The sequence below is a fragment of the Pelmatolapia mariae genome, linkage group LG6 (assembly GCF_036321145.2).
Source record: "Pelmatolapia mariae isolate MD_Pm_ZW linkage group LG6, Pm_UMD_F_2, whole genome shotgun sequence".
In the NCBI taxonomy this organism is placed as follows: domain Eukaryota; kingdom Metazoa; phylum Chordata; class Actinopteri; order Cichliformes; family Cichlidae; genus Pelmatolapia; species Pelmatolapia mariae.
The window spans coordinates 39,388,203-39,408,242 of record NC_086232.1 but is presented as its reverse complement, the minus strand read 5'-3'; the positions used below and the strand labels follow the sequence as shown (position 1 = coordinate 39,408,242).

General features: G+C 40.4%; 1 protein-coding gene and 1 long non-coding RNA gene across 6 annotated transcripts in view; one reads left to right on the top strand and one right to left on the bottom strand.

Moving 5' to 3' along the window:
- The window catches only part of LOC134629521 (axin-2-like), a 55,215-nt gene that overhangs the window by 21,554 nt on the left and 13,621 nt on the right, over positions 1–20,040 (top strand). The window contains exons 1-2 of one of the 4 annotated variants that reach the window (XM_063476906.1): positions 17,054–17,315; positions 18,719–19,662. In XM_063476906.1, the coding sequence (XP_063332976.1) occupies positions 18,830–19,662 (833 nt within the window). In that variant the 5' untranslated portion in view covers positions 17,054–17,315; positions 18,719–18,829. Of the gene's footprint in view, positions 1–17,053; positions 17,316–17,502; positions 17,637–17,657; positions 17,846–18,718; positions 19,663–20,040 lie in introns of those variants that run through there. The other 3 variants (XM_063476907.1, XM_063476908.1, XM_063476909.1) reach the window with 3 other exon arrangements.
- Positions 1–20,040, bottom strand: part of LOC134629522 (uncharacterized) — an 81,854-nt gene that overhangs the window by 58,611 nt on the left and 3,203 nt on the right. The window lies entirely within an intron of this gene.

Below are 20,040 nucleotides of genomic sequence, written 5' to 3'. Positions count from 1 at the left end.
ACTAATGTTAAAAAAACGTGGTTTTATTTATATATGTTTATATATAAATATATACAGTGGCCCCTAGAGACAAAGCACGTGCAAACTCCAAAGCATGTACAAACTAAAACACATTGCTAGCGTTAACTGATCTTCCAAAACAGAGCTACCCTAGATCACTTAAATTACACAATTGAAAGCATATGTGTATTGTTCATATATATTCAAATATTTTTTTTAAAAAATGTTCATTTACCTGTTACCACACACCAAATCCGGTCGTTGGTACTTCCTGGCTTGTGTAGCCACTAAGTAACAAAAGGTCAACACTGCCCCTAGCATCCTGGAGCACTTCTGTTGTTTTTTGGAATTTGTATGTGGTTCGGAATTTGTACATGCATCGGAATTTGTTCGTGCTTCTGAGTTTTTACGTGTTTTGGAGTTTGTAAATATACTTTTATTTACATAAAATGTAATAAATAAATCGTATAATAAAAAAAACAACTATTTACATTTCAACTTTTAACTATTTAAATTTTTAGCTTTTTCCTTTTAAACAAAATTAAAGTGAAACAACACAAAACACTGCAAACCACAACACAATTAAATATGAATTAAAATATGAAAACAAAAAGAAGATGCACATTCTCTGTCATATGGGCCTGCATGAATAAACTTCCTGAATTCTTTATCATCCGCAACTGAAAATAGTTGTGGATGATTACTATACCTTTCTAATGTGACAATGTTGTCTCTTGTTGTTGTCCCTGGCTCTCTTTCTCTCTCTTTCCCTCCCGCTCTGTTCCTGTGCTACTGCAAGTGTAACTACCGCCCCTCCCCCCTCTGCTCAGCGCAAGCACAAGGCTGGCATGCGGAGTGAAGCGGGAAAAAAGTGCGAGAGAGAGGGTGAGAGAAAGAAAAACAAAAAACAAAACACGGCTCCCAATAAGGAGCCAGCTCGCATCGTTCACGTCAAAGAGTCGGCTCTAAGAGCCGTTTCGTTCGCGACTGACACATCACTACAATAGACCTATTCTTTAGTTTCTGGCCTCCTCTTTCAACTCATAGAGTGATCAGTGTAGCTCTTCCCAACAATTAATTGGAGCACCTGGGCTTCCATTAATAAAAAAATTGTTACACGTTAGCTTAAAGCTACTTTTGGGACCTTTAGGAACCACAAGTAGGCCTGAGGCATCTGAGGGCAAAGTACTCCATTAGGATAACATACATATGAGGTCTGAGATGATGACATGTACTACCAACTTGTCAATCACAAGGTAGGCCCACTCTAAACCACAGCCCTTTTGACTTAAATGCAGACCATTGTTTACAAAATGAAGATTTTGATAAAGGAAAGAAAGGCTTGTTTCCCCTTAAGCTTCTGTACAGCTAGACTTATTTTTGCAACCACAGGAATTGTCAACTGAAACCATTTTAAGTTATCTTACCCAAAAGCTACATCCATGTTTCAATAGATTAGTTTGCAACAGTTAACCAACTAAGACTGGAAATATATAGAGCAGTGTGATTTGATGATGTCGGTTGAGCTTCAGGTTCTCACATGTTGGCATTTGATTCATTTCTTCGTCATATTTTGAAATGATGCTCAGACCAAAAGAAACCTTTTCAAGATTTTATTTAATGAATAACTGGCAGATTTGAGGTAGTAGCGTCATGTATTACTAATATTAAATAATGATATAACTGTTTTGTTGACTACAAATTAATAACCACGAGACATGATGGCCAAAAATATGGCTCAAACATTACAGCTGTGCTAAACAAGAAATGCTTTCTAATGATAAGTCTGGAATTTTGTGACGGAAAATGTGCAGGGACCCTGATTAAGAGGGTTCTTACAGGCGTGAGTGCACACACACACACACACACGCACACACACACACACACACACACACACACACACACACACACACACACACACACACACACACACACACACACCATTAGTCCCCAGAGCTCCAGCTGCCCAGGGCTCTAAAGTCACGTTGTCCCAGTGTGATTGAAGGTCCAGCTGGTAGACCAGCCCTTTTGATCCCTTTCCCTTTTATGAGAAAGACAAACAGCTCCTCGTAGTCACCCACACTGGAGTGATTGATACACACACACACACACACACACGCACATACACACAAGCACACACACACACACACAGGCACACACCATGATTACATAGAGGCAGACACACATATGCAGACAGGGACATGTGCACACAAGAAAAGGGACATGCAAATGCACACACACACACACACACACACACACACACACACACACACACACACAGATATGTATATACATATATACACACACACACACACATGCACATTTTCTTAATGGATGGCCTCTCTCCCACTGTAATCACTCTGCTAATGACCTGCTTGAACTCTGAATGAAACCCAGAGGGTGAGAACAAAAGGTGGGGAGAGCTACAGTTGAAGTCATGCAGCATGTGAACACAGCTGGCTGGAAAGATTGATTGTGGTTTGTTGTTAGATTGTAATAATCTGAGAGTTTTGGTGGTACTGGCTTTGTAATTGGTTTAGATATTTTACTCCATCGTGTATAATCGAGTCCCTGCCAGTTGACAATTTGGCTAATGTTTGAATGAATTTCCAACACTGGAAACCAGAGACAGTGGTTTTATCTTTTAAAATACTACAAGATGAACACTGAACTGTTGAATCACCAGCTGAACTGTAGCATGCTTCAACCTGAACTCAACTTAAAAACAATAAAAACTGGTCAACTTTTAAACAAAATCAGATGATTGCTGTTTACATGGGTGTGATTAAGTGCATGTAGAATGTCCAGCCTATTCGGTTAGGGAGTGACATCATCACAACAAGATTCCTTGTCTAATCCCAATCAAACAGAATATGGTAGTAATAACTAAAGGGATGAATCATCTGACTAATAAGAGATGAATCTGAAAAAGCCATGCTGATTCATTCATGTCACCACCACAACCCTCACTTCTGAACAAGAGGTTTTGTTCGTATGTAAATCTGTGCAGGCTACCCATTAAGCATGGAAATGTAGAAGCCTAATCAGTATTACTTACAAAGTTACAGCCATATTCCAAAAAGTGTATCATGACATTGCAAAATCATTCATTAAAATGTTCTTATTTCTAGTCTGAAAGCCCAGGAATCTGTCTCTCTTTTACTTTAGCTAGAAAGATCTGTTGCATGTATTTTAGAAGTCATCAGTTGCTTGTGTTCATTGAGCTGTCCAGATTTTGTTGTGTGGGGCCAGAAAATACCTGATCTTGATATAACCATTTTTTACTTCTAGCATTATTTATCTGGTCTGCCGCTGGTGGGTTTTGTCTTGAATGGGTAACTTTAGCCTGTTGGTAGGTGAGTTCTATGCAATGTGATGGCATCATTAAACATCATGCATAATTTAACTTTTGTGGATACAAATGAGATGTTGTGAAATTAAGACAATGCATAAATGCTAGTCGACACGATGATAATATACTGTCTGATATAAATGAGAACCTTTAGGGACCCGTGTACCAAGTTTGGTTGCCCCTCCTGATGAGGAGTTGAAAAAAAATACAAGACGCATTTATTTCATATTGAGTAACAGAGTAAAGGCGCCATAGCACAGCACCTTTTTCCTGTATTTATTTTAGTTGTTCCAACCCCCAAAAATGGACTGAACTTTTCTAATGTAGTTTCTGTAGTTAAACTGATTTGGGCTAGCGTAAATGAATAATAGGAGTAAAGAGGTTTTATATTGCACAGCAAATTTAGAACCACAGCGCCAGAAAGATGCTTCTAATCATAGTTAAACTATTTTAAATTTACATTTACTTATAATGTGAAGCCACTGAAAGAGGAGGGCAAAAAGTGCTCCATGGAAACAATGTTGTGTAATAAATTTAAGAAAAAAAATATTTATTTCGATAGAAAGTCAACATATGAACCACTTAACACATTGGCAACCTTTTACCTGGTTTCAAGATAAAACAATCTTGTGAGCCAAATGACTTGTTAGGATCATTTCAGGCTACTTTAACAGATGAAGCGTGTAGCATATGGGTCTGGAGCTTTTGGCTATGATATAAACACAGTTAAGCATTAATATAACTGTTTATTTTATGTGGACAGCATGGATCCCTGTATTCCTAACCATGAGTCATTCTGTGATTTGCAAGGTAATATCCAACCTGAATGTTTAAAGTGGGGTTTTCCAGTAACTGCCTTCTTTTTTAAGTTGTGCCCCTTGCGCCTATTTTCCCCTTTGGCAAACTGAGAGAACAATAGAGGGGACAAAAGATAGACGATAATAAAGAAGAAGAGAATGTGCAGCCGAATCTTCATTTCCTTGGTGTCTACTGCCCTAGAGGCCGTTACAGGGCCTCCTTATATGGGACCGATCCACGCATGGGATTCAGAACTGAAATGAAACTGAACTTTGATGGGATTTCCCTGCAGCTAAAATAGTGGGCACTGCGCGGTGGATGACAAAGAGCTTCCGCACGGTGTCATCCTTCTCATTTTTGCACCACAGGGCGTCAGGATGTCTGGGTTTGTTTTTAGACGGGCAGTTTGTAATGATAATCTGAGTGAGCAAAGAAGAGACTAATGCGCTGATGGTTATTTCAGAGTGTATATATAGAAGAGTTGGAGAACTCAAGGGACGGGGGCGAGTAGATGAAGGACAAATGCAGACAGAAACAGAATATAAATAAAGATGGAAAAAATGAGTTGGAAATCCACAGGCAGACAGAACGGCAAAGGAAAATCAACAAAGAGATATGGGAGAGCAGAGAAGGACAAATGAAATAAAAAGGACAGAGATAGAAATAAAAAATCTAGATACTGGGAGTCCTTAGAGGTCAGACTCTTTTTCTCTCTCTCGCTCCGTTTCTCTTACGGTAATCCCTCTAGTAGCAGTTAGTTGTTAGGCTCCTCCATAAATCAACGTTTGTATGAAATACCAGCGGGAGCCAAAGGTCAAAGGAGAAAATTAGCAGCTGTCTTTTCCTCTCCTTTCATGTTAGCCGGGGGGCTAATCACCAAGTGCCGCATCAGCCTCATTTCCACTTTAAAACAAACTCCCCGACAAGCCAGGGAGGAGCTGTTTGCCCGCTCTTACATTTTATGGCACCGGGTTTTATTCTGAGATTGAGGAGGGTGGTAGAGGAGTTAAGGGTGAAAGGGTGGGCTCCTATCCCCCAACCCCACCACACTTTCTCACATCTTTTCTCTTACTCCACTTTCACCTATCACATCGTCTTCAGGTGTGGGAGGGCAAACAGCGGAGCATGCTCCTTTCGCACTGCTTTGTTGACACATTTGAGCTGCAGCCGGAGGAGCAGTAATAACTGACAGCCTGCTTTCCCCTCAGCTCAACTCCAAGGTGGTTTTTCTTGTTAATATGGGGCCCGGTGAACCTTGATGACCTTTTCACTCCCACAATCTCTATTATTCCTCCAGCTTACCGTTAGGGCTTCCCAGTAGTCGAAACGTTTGCATCTTTGGAATAGACATGGCATTATTGGCTAGCATTAGTAGACTGAAAGTTTCAGAAGTGTTTCCAAAAATGCTGAAGGGTGAAGTATATTAATTTATTTTTGTTCTTCAAGAACTGGAACGCATTGAAAATCATTTTCTTACTGCTGTTTTTCTCTTGCTGTGCCCTTTCCTCTACTGTGTTTAATTTTTCTTGTATGTTTTTCTCTGTACATGAGGTGGACAAAATAATAATGGAAATAGCGGCAAAGTTATATTCAGCCTTTTTTTTTTATAAAGCACACAGTCTCTTGGCTCACATGAGTACAATTGTGTTACATTTCTGTGGGATGGTCTATTCTCTGATGATAAATTCATATTAAACACAGCCAAAGTTTCAAGTAATGATGTCTGCTTTTTTACAAGTACTAATTATGAATCATAGCTTAATTTTTACTTGTGTGGACTCTAAGGAGAGCCAATAACATAGTTTTGCAAGTGACCATTGTCAGTTTACTTGTCCCAATGTGCCTCTGTTGTTCTAAACTAGTTGGCAGTGGAGTTTGTCATACTTGACTTGAAAAAGGGCACCAAAACAAAAAGCATCCAGACGTGCACAGGAGTGAATAATGGTACAAAATGGGCCAATCACAGTGATTGATAGCTGCATCAGTGCAATGTGTGCATAAGTAATAGCACAGAGTTTCAGAAGGGTTTGTGGTTATGACATACCTATATAGGTGTAGATTTAATCCAGCAGCATACATCTCATGTTAGGTTTCAGACTGCTCTAAAAAGTCTGTCTGGATGAGAACAGATATCTCTTATATGGTCATCTGAGGCACACTGCTCTACTGGTGACCCAGAGCCTCCTGCTATTCAAACCTTCTCTTTGTGAGGAGCAGCCAATCAGGAGTAGGCTGGAAAGAAAGCTAAAACAGCTTGTTTAAGAAACAGGATGACCTGATGGAGAAAAAAAAGGAGCAATTTAAGCTGTCAGTCATGGAAAGCTCCTTTATTCAGGTTTCAGAATAAATGGAGTAGAATAGAGTAGCATATATATATATATGGAGTGACCAAAAATGCTTAACAAATGCACTAAATTAATAACATCAGTGTTGTTATTGATCAATCACTTTTTCAAAATTCAGGTTCTAGTATCTCAGTCAGTTATTCATCTGAATATCCTGGCTGGCACACACACACACACATGTACACACACACATGTACACACACACAGATTCACACACACAAAACAAAAACAAAACAGAAAAATGATACCTAAACATGTGAAATGGAGGACTGAATGACGGATCATTTGATTGTTGGATGACTCATTCTACCTCCAGCTGCTCCTAAGTATTTCACACTGTTTGAGCTGAGATAGATAGATAGATAGATAGATAGATAGATAGATAGATAGATAGATAGATAGATAGATAGATAGATAGATAGATAGATAGATAGATAGATAGATAGATAGATAGATAGATAGATAGATAGATAGATAGACAGATAGATAGAGTCTCATTGAAAGCAAAACAATCACAGGCTTCAATAACATTTGCTTTTATAGCGTTTTACATCAATATCAGTGTTTATATATTTCTCCTTCCTCCTCCCTGCTGTTCTCCTCAAACATCAAGTTTCACTTGTCTTCTGGAATGACATGTACATTGTGATGCCAGATTCGCTGTAGTTAAAGCATATAAACAATACATAATACATGAATAAGAGAAGCAGACACATTTCTTCTCATTTTTCTCTCATTCTTCCATGCCTTCCTCTCATTTCTTTGACCCTCTCCCCCTTCTTCCTTTCCTCTGCCTTCACTTTACAGCTCTTATTTCTTGCTACGCACCCTTTCTCCATCTTTTTTTTTCTCTCTGTGGGAATGTTTTCCCTATCGGTTGTCAGAGCAGTCAGTGAGGTGCATAGCAGCAGCGCTTTGTTGATGTTCCTCTTTGCCTATCTGCTGTGCAGTGTGTTTTGAAACTCACCCTCCCTTTGCACACCTGCTGAGAAGCTGCATGACACTGGGAAACATCCCACAAAAGGGTCAAAACACTTTTATCTTAGTTTTGGTTATCGATTTAGAAACTCTCTGAGGAATAAATTAACAATATGCAGCTGGCCAGAGTTGAAGTCCCAGACGATCGCACTCTTTTGCTGCATCTGGGACTTCCTTTTTTCACAGTAGGTGGGCTCAACTCTTCATTTAGTAAAAATATTATAACCCCAAAGGAAACATTCAAAGCCCCGAATATTATAGTGAACCCAAACACACAGACTTATAGAGAAAACTTTATATGCACATATGTGTGAACATGCACTTGTGTAAACATCACACGGCCTACTTATTGTTATTGATCTGTAGCATAGACTGTATATAAAAGAAGGACATTGCCACCGGTGATATTTGGTGGTTTTTGTCCTGTTTTGAAGCCATTGTGGACTCTATGGGAGACCCACATTTAGATCCAACCTCAAGTGGCCATTGGAGGGACTGCAGTTTCACATCTGGTAATCGCTATTTCAACATGTGGATGTTTTTCCTAATTTCTTTCATCGCTTTGTGAACAAAGCATTTTTCCTCTCAAACATCCCCCCAAAAACTTGCTTATCATATAATCAGCTTTTCATTATGACTAATAACATGATCGTCATCCTCACAGCCTTCTACTAAGAGCTCCAGCCTTAGTGGATTTGATTTCCACTGTAATCACGAATTTCAAACCAAAAAAAAAGGAAAAGTTGTTTTTCTCATAACATTTTGTTTATGCACATATGACTCACAGTGGCTTCTTACTAAAAATGACTGAATGCTACAAATTAGGCTTTTGGGTGGCTTTGCTTTGTAAGTGCACTTTGTGATTTAACTTTTGGGGACTTTCAGAGTGTGAGGCACAATCTTAAAAGAGTGTGAGTCACACTGAAACCATGAAAGCATGCATAAGCACGATAAAAGCTATAGTTGAAGGAATTTTGTTGCTGTCGTTGTTGTGTTCTCTAACTTTAAATTTGATGTTACGGCTGGTGAGTTTATGCAAAGTTTAGCACACAGGCGTATATGTTACAGTGGGAAAAAAAATCAGCATGTGTTATAGATGTGCTACTTTCATGCATATTAGCACAAACCCTCCGCAACTGCATTAGAAATTTGAAAATATGTTTTAATTAAAAAAAACTGAAAAGGTTTTAATGAAATCAAATCGCTTTTCTAGCAGATCATGGTGAACATATATTCTAGGACAAATGAAAGACAAAAACCATCATCACATGATTGGCAGGTAAGTCATTTCATAAGCCAAAATATCTATTTGACAGCTATAATAAATCATGGATTCTCTCTGGCAAGCGTTTTTGTTTCTTCATGTTTTATTGGTGTAATTTGCATCTGAATGAGAGATAATCAGAGACTTACGTTTCTGAGTTTCTGATCTCTTGTACTGAAATATTTTTTCTGATTTTCTCTTTTTTTTAATCTCAAACAACTTTTGTTGAACACTCAAATGCAACAAGGCTGTGTTTTGAACAGCAAAAAACAATTTGGAAATGAATTTGCCCAGTAAAACTAGAGACTACAGGCAGAAAGTAGTGCTCCCTTTATGTACTTCAGAGCACAAAGTGTGTTTGAACTCTCCAAGCTGCTGAATAGGTTTACAGCTTTCTTGCAGTAGTTTGCAATCTGACACAAAAATGAAAGTGTTGTAGTTGCCTAACATTACGCAAATGACTGAAGCCATCATTTTCCTTTACTTTTCACTTAAGCCACTTTTGTAGCTTTTAACCTCTGAGGGCTAATGCCTTGTTTATTACAATTTCTGCAACTAATATATCAATGAAATCAAAACAAATCAAAACATGACAACCACACAAAAATCTAGAAGTGCACAACAAGTGGAAACACCAAAGCAAGGCTTGTCATCTTCAGTGAAGCTGCAGTTTGCAATGGCAACAACTGCAGGCATAAATAGATTTTAAGTCACTGATGACGATTGATGTTTCTTATATATTTGATACACCAGCAATTGTTTTTCTAGTCTAATGTCAAAGTATAACAAACATCCCCTCAGAGAAGTCCCCAAAATATATGTGGTTACAGTTACAAACAACATTAGTATAATAAGTGCCATTAAAAAAAAAGTAATTACGTAGCATTTTTTGTGGAAGATTCTAATTTTTCACGAGACCAGATTATGCAGTGTCAGTTAACTTTCACATTAGCTTATCAGCTAACCAGCTCGTCATACATGTGTTACAACTTGTGGTTCATGTGTTTCAGAGTTTAGGTCCTTTTTCATGTGGTGTTTGCATTAATGTGTTCTTCAGTAATTATGCTCCCTTAAATCCTGTGAGTGCCACTTTCGTTGCTGTGACAGGCTTCGTGACAAACAGTAGGAAGGAGCTCCAACCTTGCAGAGCTAAATGTAGAAATTAAAAAAAGGGTTTTAAAATAACAGGGAACACCAGTCCTTCACACAGGTGATGAAATATTTGTCCGGTTAATGTTAAGCCACACTGAATTGTTTCGTTTTGTCGCAGAGTCTGACACTGTGTTAGGAGATAGCCATACTTGTCTGTTGGAGCGTGTCAGTACTGGCAAGATGTGGATGTGCTGAAATCACAATGGCTATAAATGTTGTACATTAAACAATGAACTGCTGTCACATTTCTCTGCTGGTTTCCTTGTGTACTTCTGTCTCTTCTTGCTGTTCTGCCCAGAATTCAACAGCCGAGTGCCGGATCTATGCGGCAAATTCATTTTCCTTATCAGTGCATTGAATTTGCTGTCCAGCAGAGCCTCGGTTAGTTAGCAGTTGACAGTTTGAACTAGCATTTTGTTTGGCCTCTAATGGGTTTTAGTGCTTGTTGCTATCAAGCACTTTTCAGTATCATTTGTCTGATGCTCATTAAGGACGGCTAAGTGAGCTCAAAGTGAACACTCAAATATTTGCCTCGCTTTCGCAGTCACAATCGAGAATCACTTGATTTTTCATGCATGATAAATTAACAAACATAATTAATACTCATGAAATTGTTTTATGGAATTACAACTGCAGGAACAACTGACACAGCAAATTTAGCGCAGTATGCACAGAGTGTAGCATCAAGTCAATTAAACTTCTGGGATATTTATCTGGTCAGTTAAGTAGCAGAGGAGGTTAATCAGTTTCAGCTGCTTTGATGTTAATGAAATTAACAACAGGTGTACTAGAGGGGCAACAATGAGACAACTGCCAAAACACAAATGGTTTTCCAGGTGGACGCAACTGACATTTTTTTCTTTCTCAGCTTTTCTGACTTTTTCTTTATTAATTCTGCATTTTGCAAAGGTCAGCATCACTACTGAGCAATACCTGCACTTTAATGTGGCCGAACAGGTAGTCCAACTCCTCAAGGATGACAGATCAATACGTGCCTTTGCCAGAAGTTTTGCAGTGTCTCCCAGCACAGTCACAAGAGCATGGAGGAAATTCCAGGAGACTAGCAGTTACTCTATGATAGCTGGTCTTTAACCCATCAGCAGGACTGGTATCTGCTCATTTTTGCAAGGAGGAACAAGATGAGAACTGCCCAAGCTCTACAACATGACGCCCAGCAGGGTACTGCTGTGAATGTCTCTAACCAAACATTTTCAAATATATTTAATGAGGGTGGCCTCAGCATCCTCTTCTGGGCCCTGTGCTCACTACCAAGCACCATGAGCCCGATTGGCATTTGCCATAGAATCCCAAAACTGGCAGGTCCACAACTGGCGCTCGGTACTTTTCACAGATGAGAGCAGGAGAACACTGTGGAGAACATTAAACTGCCTGTAACATTGTACAGCATGTCCAGTTCGTCAGTGGTCAGTGATGGCCTGGGGAGACATATCCATGGAGGGACTTAAAGAACTCCATGAGCTCACCCCTCTATAGATCGATAAATTCATTTCCATTAAACTATGTGGCATCTTTTAGTTCCCACTTCATATCAGTATAGATATGCAGTATGACTTTTTCCCACAAACTGAGATCTGATGTGATTTCAAACTGTCCCTTTATTATTATTTATTATTGTTTTGGGTTTTTTTTTTTTAGCAGAGTAGTTTTTTTATATAGTTCTGTAGACACATGTAACAAAGCAATCCAGCAAGCAGATTGTTTTTCTAGCTGTGCAAACTGTCTTCCACCTTAGAAAGAATGAAAGAAACACAAACAGTCGCACACTCTGTCCGTCTGTACAGACTGGCTTGGCAAACATTTGCTCACATCAGATAGAGTTTGGGTTACCACAAAGGTTTGCCAAGCCAAAACGGATTAGGCCAAGCATCACAAGCATTGTTTCTATACATTATTAAACTTTTAAGCCACCGAAAAACAGGATTGTAAGAAAAAAAACGGGGAGAGTGGGAAGAGAAAGTAATTATTCATCCTCAGCACTCACATGCACCCCACAGCTTCTATAGCAAATCCCTCACTCAGCTTTCAAAAGATGACCATTCAAGTTTTATTTCTTATTTTTTACCTTGTTGGAAGCCTAACCTGATTGTTGTCACCCTTGATTTATTTAGACTCTTCCCGAAGTTGAAATTAAAGTTTATTTTCTCAAATTGGTTCTTTTTAAAGGAATGGTCTTAACAAGCCATAACAAGCAGATGAATGGCTGCCTTCTCAAACTTTAAGGGTGTTATGCACCATGTCCGACTTCAAAGCCCGTCTTAACTCCACACTTTAATTGTATCTTCTTCAAGCCTGTCTGCCTGACCGCCATCTGATTCTGCTGACAACTCTTCTTCATGCTCATCCTTCTATCTCTGCACTCTTCTCTCCGTCTTTCTCCATCTGTCATGGCAGATACAACTTTGCCCCCCCCGCCACGTCCAGCTCTTCCAAAGTCTCCTTGCTACAAGTGTCAACTCAAGCACGAGCCCCAAATTACTTTTTTTGGATGAGTGTTGACATCTACCACTCAGTCATCAGCTCATTCACACTGAATGATGCTATTTGCCCCCCGCTCATCCGCTCTATTTATTTCTCTACTGCCACTTTCTTTCTTTATTCTTTTTTTTTTTTTGGTATTTCTCTCTGAGCCTACAAACAGACATTCACGCTTCTCTCCATATGGGCTTTAATTTGCCATTGTCCCCCAAGATATTCCTCGCTCAGGCTTGAGATAAAGGGATAATCACTTCAAAGGGAAGCTGAGGGGGAGACTGCCCCCTCCCTCCCAGCTGAAAGGAGAAGTGGACAATACGCTAATTGAGAGGGGGAACTGATCACAGGGTCTGTTCAAAGGGACGCCTGGCCACGCCCCCTCTTTCCTCCGACGCACTTAATTTTATTAGTGTTTATGGTGATGCTTCAGCCAAAATTATCACTCAAACCCACCACAGCCTTTGAACTCCCAAATATTGGGTTATTTGCAATTATCCTCCCTCTCCACTGTTTTTTTTTTTTTTTTGCTTCTGTGCTATTTTAGCTCAAGTGTAGGATTTGAGTAGAGGAAGGAGGAATGAAAATGAGCTGTATAGAATTTATTGTTCGCTGTGATGTGATGCAAATCCAAAGTTTCTTATGAAAAAGCGACACAAAGCGGGTATAGAGACCTACTGTCTGAGTGATGCAATTAATGATACACCAGCAAAGACTTCTGCAGTAAAAGAAAAGAAGGAAAGAATGAAAAAGCTAAAATAAAGTTGTTTTAGAAAAATCATTCCTTAATTTCCACTGTTATAAATTTATGTCCTTTTTCTGTGAAAATACATACCTTGTCTCTGTCTTTAATATGAGCTACAATTTAAGATGATCTTCATCTATGTTCTATGCTGATGCACCAGATGCCTTTAATTTCTTCGGAACCACGAGCTCCCAATTAGCCTCCAGGTCACCCTGTTTTATTGGGGCTTTATAGCAAGTCAGTGGCAGCACTCTCGTCCTGTATTGTGCTTTTAAAGCATTTGGATCTTCCTGTGAAATGGTTAGGGCCTCAACAAAAGGGTCAGGGCAGGGTCAACTTCAAAAAGGGGCTTCTTGCGGCCACTTTACAGCACCCTCTCTCTTTTGGCACTGCTAAGCAGAAGAGCGCACATTCATAGGGTCAGCAGGTGTGGTCTCATGGGCTTAGAATCTCATGACACTTGTCAAATGAATTAAAGTAGGCAGCAGCTTGCAGTTTTTCTTCCATCTTTGTTGATCACAGCAGTCTGACTCGTAGAAAACTGATTAAAAACAAACAAATCTTCAATAGCCTAACATTACACATCATTAAAAGTAGACTTAGCAAAGCACGAGCAGGCTCTCGGCCTGTCAGCAAAAATTAAACTGTCTGCGGACTCCTTTTTTCTCCATTTCCCAGTGATATGTGCGGCCTAATTTAATTTGAGTGAAGATAGCATCTTATCCAAAATGTGAAATATCCTACTTTTAAGATTGTCCTGCACTTCAAAAATTACATTTTATAACCCCTCTATATCACAATTCTCCTTTCAAAGCTGACTTTAAAGATGTCAGTGTGCAGATAACACTACGGCTACATATTTCATGGCTTTAATTTGGACCTCACGATCAGCCAAATGCCACTTGAGCGTCATAGTGCCAATGCTGCTGACCTATTTCGCGTTCCATCTCGCAGACTGCAGGCACTTATGGAGCATTTTATGTGCTGGATTGTTTGGATTTGTGCAATGTTCCATTTACAGAATCATCCAGTAGCAAACTAAAAGCAATGATGAATGACCTCTTCATATTCAAACTGTCTCTATCACACACACACACACACACACACACGTATACACAAAAGAGTGAGACTCTGCTGTCTGCTGTCATGCAGCTTTCTGATAACACCAGTGAAAATTTCTTAAAAGCATGCAACATTCAGGAAGTGGTTGGCAGGATGTCAATGTAATCAGCTGGACTCCATTGCTGTAAAGAAAAAAAAAGAAAGTCCTAGTTTTCTGTAGAAAGCTGAACTATTTCAAAAATACACAACACAATATGTCAGAAACAAAATAGGGTTGCAGGGAGCAAGTATCTATAACAGAAACAGTACGATCTTATACTACTGCCGATGGATGAATGGAATTATGATACAGTGAATTTGCAATACTCAACACACGGCAAAAAAAATCATTTATGATATAACCTATGACATTAAAAATGTGTCATTTAAAATAATTACTTCTCCCGTTTGCCATTTTTCACCCATTTTCTTCTTCACTCCACTACTATGAAGCCATGCTGCTGTAATAAATGCACTATGCGGTTTAGTTTGGTATTGTCTTGCAAAAATATGCAAAGTCACCCCTGAAAAAAATGAGAAAATGATGCTCTAAAACTAGTTTATACCTTCCAGCAATGATGGTATTTCCCCAGATGTGCAACTGCCAATTCCATAGGCACTAATGCGCGCCCATTCAGCTTGCAGAGATGCAAGCTTTTGAACTGAGTGCTGATAACGAACCGGAGGGTCCCTCTGTTATTTTGTCCAGAGAACACAATATTCATGTTTTCCAAAAGGATTTTAAAATGTTGTCTTTCCAATTTTCCACTTTTCCCCAGTCCATTTTAAACAAGCTTTAGCCCAGAGGAGATTACAGTGTTTCCCCCATTAGGTACCTCTTCTTTGCATGATAGAGCTTTAACCTTTGTGACACAGTGAACTATGTTCACAGATGGTGATTTCTGTAAGTGTTCCTGAGTTCATCCAGTGATTTAAATGACTGTTTTTTTTTATGTAGAACTGCCTAAAAGCCTGAAGATCAGGAGCATCAGGTATTGATTTTTGGTCTTGTCCCTTGCGCACAGAGATTTCTCCAAATATTTTGATATTATTTACAGTAGATGACGAGATATTCAAAGGCTTTGCAGTCTTACACTCAGCAATATTATTCTGAATTTCCCAGTTTGAAGGTTTTTGCAGATTGGTGAACTGCTGCCCAACTGTACTTCTGAGAAACTTGGTCCCTAAGATGCTCTTTTTATACCCAATCATGTTAATGACCTGTTGGTAATTGTGCTAATTAATTTCAAAAAGTTCTGTGTTCAGGAAATGTCTGTTTCTTTTTTACTTTATTCTGCCTTTTGTTGCACCTATCCCAACTTTACTGAGACATTAAATACCATCAGACTCAAAATGAGCTACAATTTTCACAAGTATTATAATGTATCAGTTTAAGCATTTGATATGTTTTCTATGTTCTATTGTGAATAAAATCTGGGTTTGTGAGATTTGCAAATCATTGCATTCTATTTTACACAAAGTCCCAACTTTTTGGGAATTGGGTTTGTACATCCAGAAACCAGCAGGTGATGTCTCGATCGCCACACATATACATATCTATACATATGTTGTCTTGGGTTTATGGTTGCTGATCTTACTCAGCAATTAGTAATGCCAACCGGGAACATAAATGAATGTAAATACAAAAGAGATGCAGACACAACGGTGAATCCACATGGGATCTGGTACAAAGCATGCTTATTTCCCGATGTATAACATGAATTAATCACCACTTGGGGACCTCAGAGAAGTTGGATTTCATTACTTCTCTTGTCCTGTACCATCATGAGAGTTTTGTGAATTTGAATCCTCTGACTTATATAATTATATTCTCCTTTAAAGTTGATTTCCAACATCAAAGGGACAATATAGCCTTTGAAGTACCATGGGATTGGATCACTGTCTAACCCACTCTTTAAGATTCTGTCACAATGACATTAGGGAAGTCATGTGAATTAAAAGACTAGAGAACAGCTCTTGCCTTTGCTCTGTGTCCAATTTCAATCAAAATGTCATGCTGTGCCATTTTAGCTGAATGTGGAACTGGCAAGTGTGTTAGGTTGACATCTTTGTGGCTAAAATCCTGTGACTAATATGTAAATTATTTGACAGTTACACTCCATGGGATTATCAAAGCAGTGCTATAACCCAAAAGAATAAGTTTTAAATCATCGTGGACATTGTTTGAAGTCATATTTAAGCATAACTTATTTACTGTCATTCCCTGTACTCTGGGGAATCTGTCATTTAGACGGAATATGGAAAAAACTGTGAGTATAATGGTGCCATAAACTGCCGGGAATAATTAAGAAATATCCTGCTGTACAACAGGTGATACATAAAGGCTGCAGCAGTATGCACAGAAAAGTATTCATTATAATGGCTTCTGCTACTGCTGTCACTCCAAGGAGCCACATGCAACAAAAGTATCGCTTTTGTTTGCTTTGTGTTTCTGTTGAAACTTTGTGTAGTAACAGACAGTCTGTGAGAGTAACGCCATTGGCGCGGCAGATCACTTACTTCAAGCTCCAAAGCCTCGGGGAGTTGGCTCGAGATTGCTTGTCTTTGATAAGGTCCTGGCACACAACTAAATCCCGTCCCCGTCTAGAAAAGTTTAATAAGCCTTAATAAACGTCGAAACGCTAAAGTCTGCTGATTAAGAGCAGCAAAACAAAATACACGGTAAAATTGTCAGACGATCCCACTTAACTATCCGTCTTCCTACTCGCTTTTATTTGTTTTATTTTGTTGATTATTGCGAAGCCGGAGCGCTGGGTTTTTATGTATCTTCCGGGACCAGGCCAGCGGTTCATTACTTTGAAGTCCACAGTTAAACCTTTAGCCCAGTTGGTGTAGAAACAGCCCGGAGGATTTCTACCGCCTGCCATGACTTCTTGAAACACTACCTGGGGAGAAAAGTAGAGAGAAAAACGCTCTTCTCTTTTATTCGCATTTAAGGGTAAAAAAAACTGTCCGATGTGACGGGACAAGGAGCAGAGCCGGGGCTGGTTGTATATATGCGCAGCCTGTTGTTGGGACTACTTTACTTTCACGTTTTCTAATCGAAGAGGCTACTCGGGTACATGGATGGTAAGTTGTAGGAAAGCTGTTCCACAGGCCCCCTCTCTTGGTCGCTTTGATGTGCTGCTGCTGAGCTTTGAAGTTGAGAAATGCGGGCTATGTTTCTTGTTTGTGGGCGAGAAATACGGTGAGATAGATAAGAAGCTTATGTGTGCGCGCGCGCGTATGAATGTGTAGCCCAGATAAAAACCGAATATTTGTCGGATGGTGCGTCTTCTGACTGGGGAAAAAAAGTGGGATGTATTCGTCAGTCGGAGCCCCCCTCCCCTCAACCTCCAGATTTTGATACCCCCAGTGATCTACATAGGGACTGAGCCTGCCTACTCTGAGGTCAGTTGTTGAATGGGACAGGGTACATTAAACTACGGCGCTTGTTTTGCGGACACATGTGGCATGACTTGAAATAGCACGACGTTTTATCTCTATTGTGCTGGATTACTGTTCGGGGAGTTTTTGGAGTGTATTCGTCTCGACTAAAAAAATGGAGTAACAGTTTAACTTTTTAATGGGTTTCACTGTGTTTGGATCTGTCTGCGATGGTATGTTATTTTACGCTCGTTAATTCATCCATTGGATTTTAGTGTCGGTTTCACCGTGGTGTATACACTGGCTGTTAAGACTGTAAATGATTGTGTAACACTTGCAACAGTCTTTTAGCAGTTTGTCATTTATGGTGTCGATGCTTTAGTAGTCTGCATTTTTACGCTCAGGCTCCGATTAAAATCTCGGGCACGGGATCAGTTTTTTTTTCTTTTGTTTTTTCCCCTCCTAATATTAAGTGTTTCTTTTCGTGTTGGTAGTTTAAACACGTTACCGGTTCTGTGGCTTTATTAATGTGCTGTAATAACCTTCTAGATATTTAGGCGACTGATCGCTTCCATTTACGCATGGGCGACCGGATTCTCCCGCGGGGCTTTTTACCTCTCGCACATTACAGCGTTTTAAGGTCATTGTGGTGCGGATCAGGTGCAGTTTGGCTGTTCATTTCTGGGATAGTGAGGACAAGTGTGGAAGTGAGTGCGAGTGTGCGTGATGCAGGCAAGGGGTACAGTACGGTCGTCCGAAACAGATTGGGAATAAATTGGAGTTGAAGCCTGTGACATGGACTCGTTAGGAAAACACGTGTAAGCCACAGTTGTGAGAATACGGTTTGGTGAAGAGTGTGGCTGTGTGAGATGATTATTCTTGTAAAATGTGTTTTGATGTGGCAGATCAATGCACGTTGAGAATGTAGGCTGCAGTTGATCTCTCATTTAGATTATAAATAGATAAATGAAACGAAGAAAGCCTTTCATATTTCCTTTCTCTGTGAACCCGGCGAGGGTTTTTTTTGAAAGGGACTGTTTACTTGATGTCTTTCTTTGAAGTTCAGCAGGATCTGGCTTTGATTAGATCAATACTTTGTGTTTCAGAGTGAAGAGGAGCTGAGAAGCTCCCCTGCTGCTTTTAGAGAGTGAGGAGGATTAGGCTGGAGCTCAGTGGAGGCACGACGGCACTCTCACACGGCAACCAGAGCTGGAGCCATGAGCAGGGCGCTTACGGAGCACATCAGCAGTAGCTTCCGAGAAGATGCTCCTCGTCCTCCGGTACCGGGGGAGGAGGGAGAGGCGTCATGCTACAACCCCAGCAGATCTGCCAAAATGAGAGCCCAGAGCAAGGTTAAAGATATCCCCGCCGCCTCCGCGCCTCCCGGCTCCACACCGCGGAGGAACGAGGATGGACTCGGGGAGCCAGAGGGCAGCGCGTCCCCGGACTCGCCTCTAGTCCGGTGGACAAAGTCGCTGCATTTTCTCCTGGGCGACCAAGACGGCGCTCACCTCTTTAAGACCTTTTTGGAGCGGGAGAATTGCGTGGACACTTTGGACTTTTGGTTCGCCTGCAACGGCTTCAGGCAAATGGACTTAAAGGATACCAAAACGCTGCGAGTTGCCAAAGTTATTTTCAAGCGGTACATCGAGAACAACAGCATTGTCGCCAAGCAACTGAAACCGGCCACCAAGGCCTTCATAAGGGATAGTATTAAGAAACAACAAATAGACTCGTCCATGTTTGACCAAGCACAGACGGAAATTCAGTCCAACATGGAAGAGAATGCATACCAGATGTTTTTGACCTCTGACATATACCTCGAATACGTGCGCACCGGCTGCGAGAACGCGGCATACATGAACCACGGCGGTCTTGGCAGTCTCAAGCTGATGTGCGGATACCTTCCTCCTCTCATGGAAGAAGAGGAATGGAGTTGTAACGACCTGAAGGCAAAAACGTTAGGGTCTGTGGTCGGACTGTCTGCCAAAAACCTGAGGGCTACTGCTACCATCCGGACAGCAGCTGAAGTGCTGGAAAACAGTTGCAGGTAAGAGCAGCGCCCACCTAGAAGTGCATGCCTGTGTAATTACTTCTCAGTGCTTGTTGCTTTATTGAGCGTTGCTTACTGTGGTCATGATCGCTCATTAGTTAAACTACACTGAATATGTGGCAGGTATTTCACAAATGCCTGCGAGAGAGGTAAAGGCACTTGATCAAAGGGTCTCAGAGGAACATGCCTGTATATTTGTGCCCTCCTGCCTTGCAGTTAGTCAAGGGGTTGGAGGGGTGGAGGGGCGGGGTGGGTACAAAACATCAATGCATCTGAGCCTTCCTTTTAAGTAAATGGTGTCTTGCAGGCAGCCCTCTGCTGGCTTGCTCAAGTTTCCTGTGCTTTGAAACCCTTCCTCCGGTTTAGGAATGAATT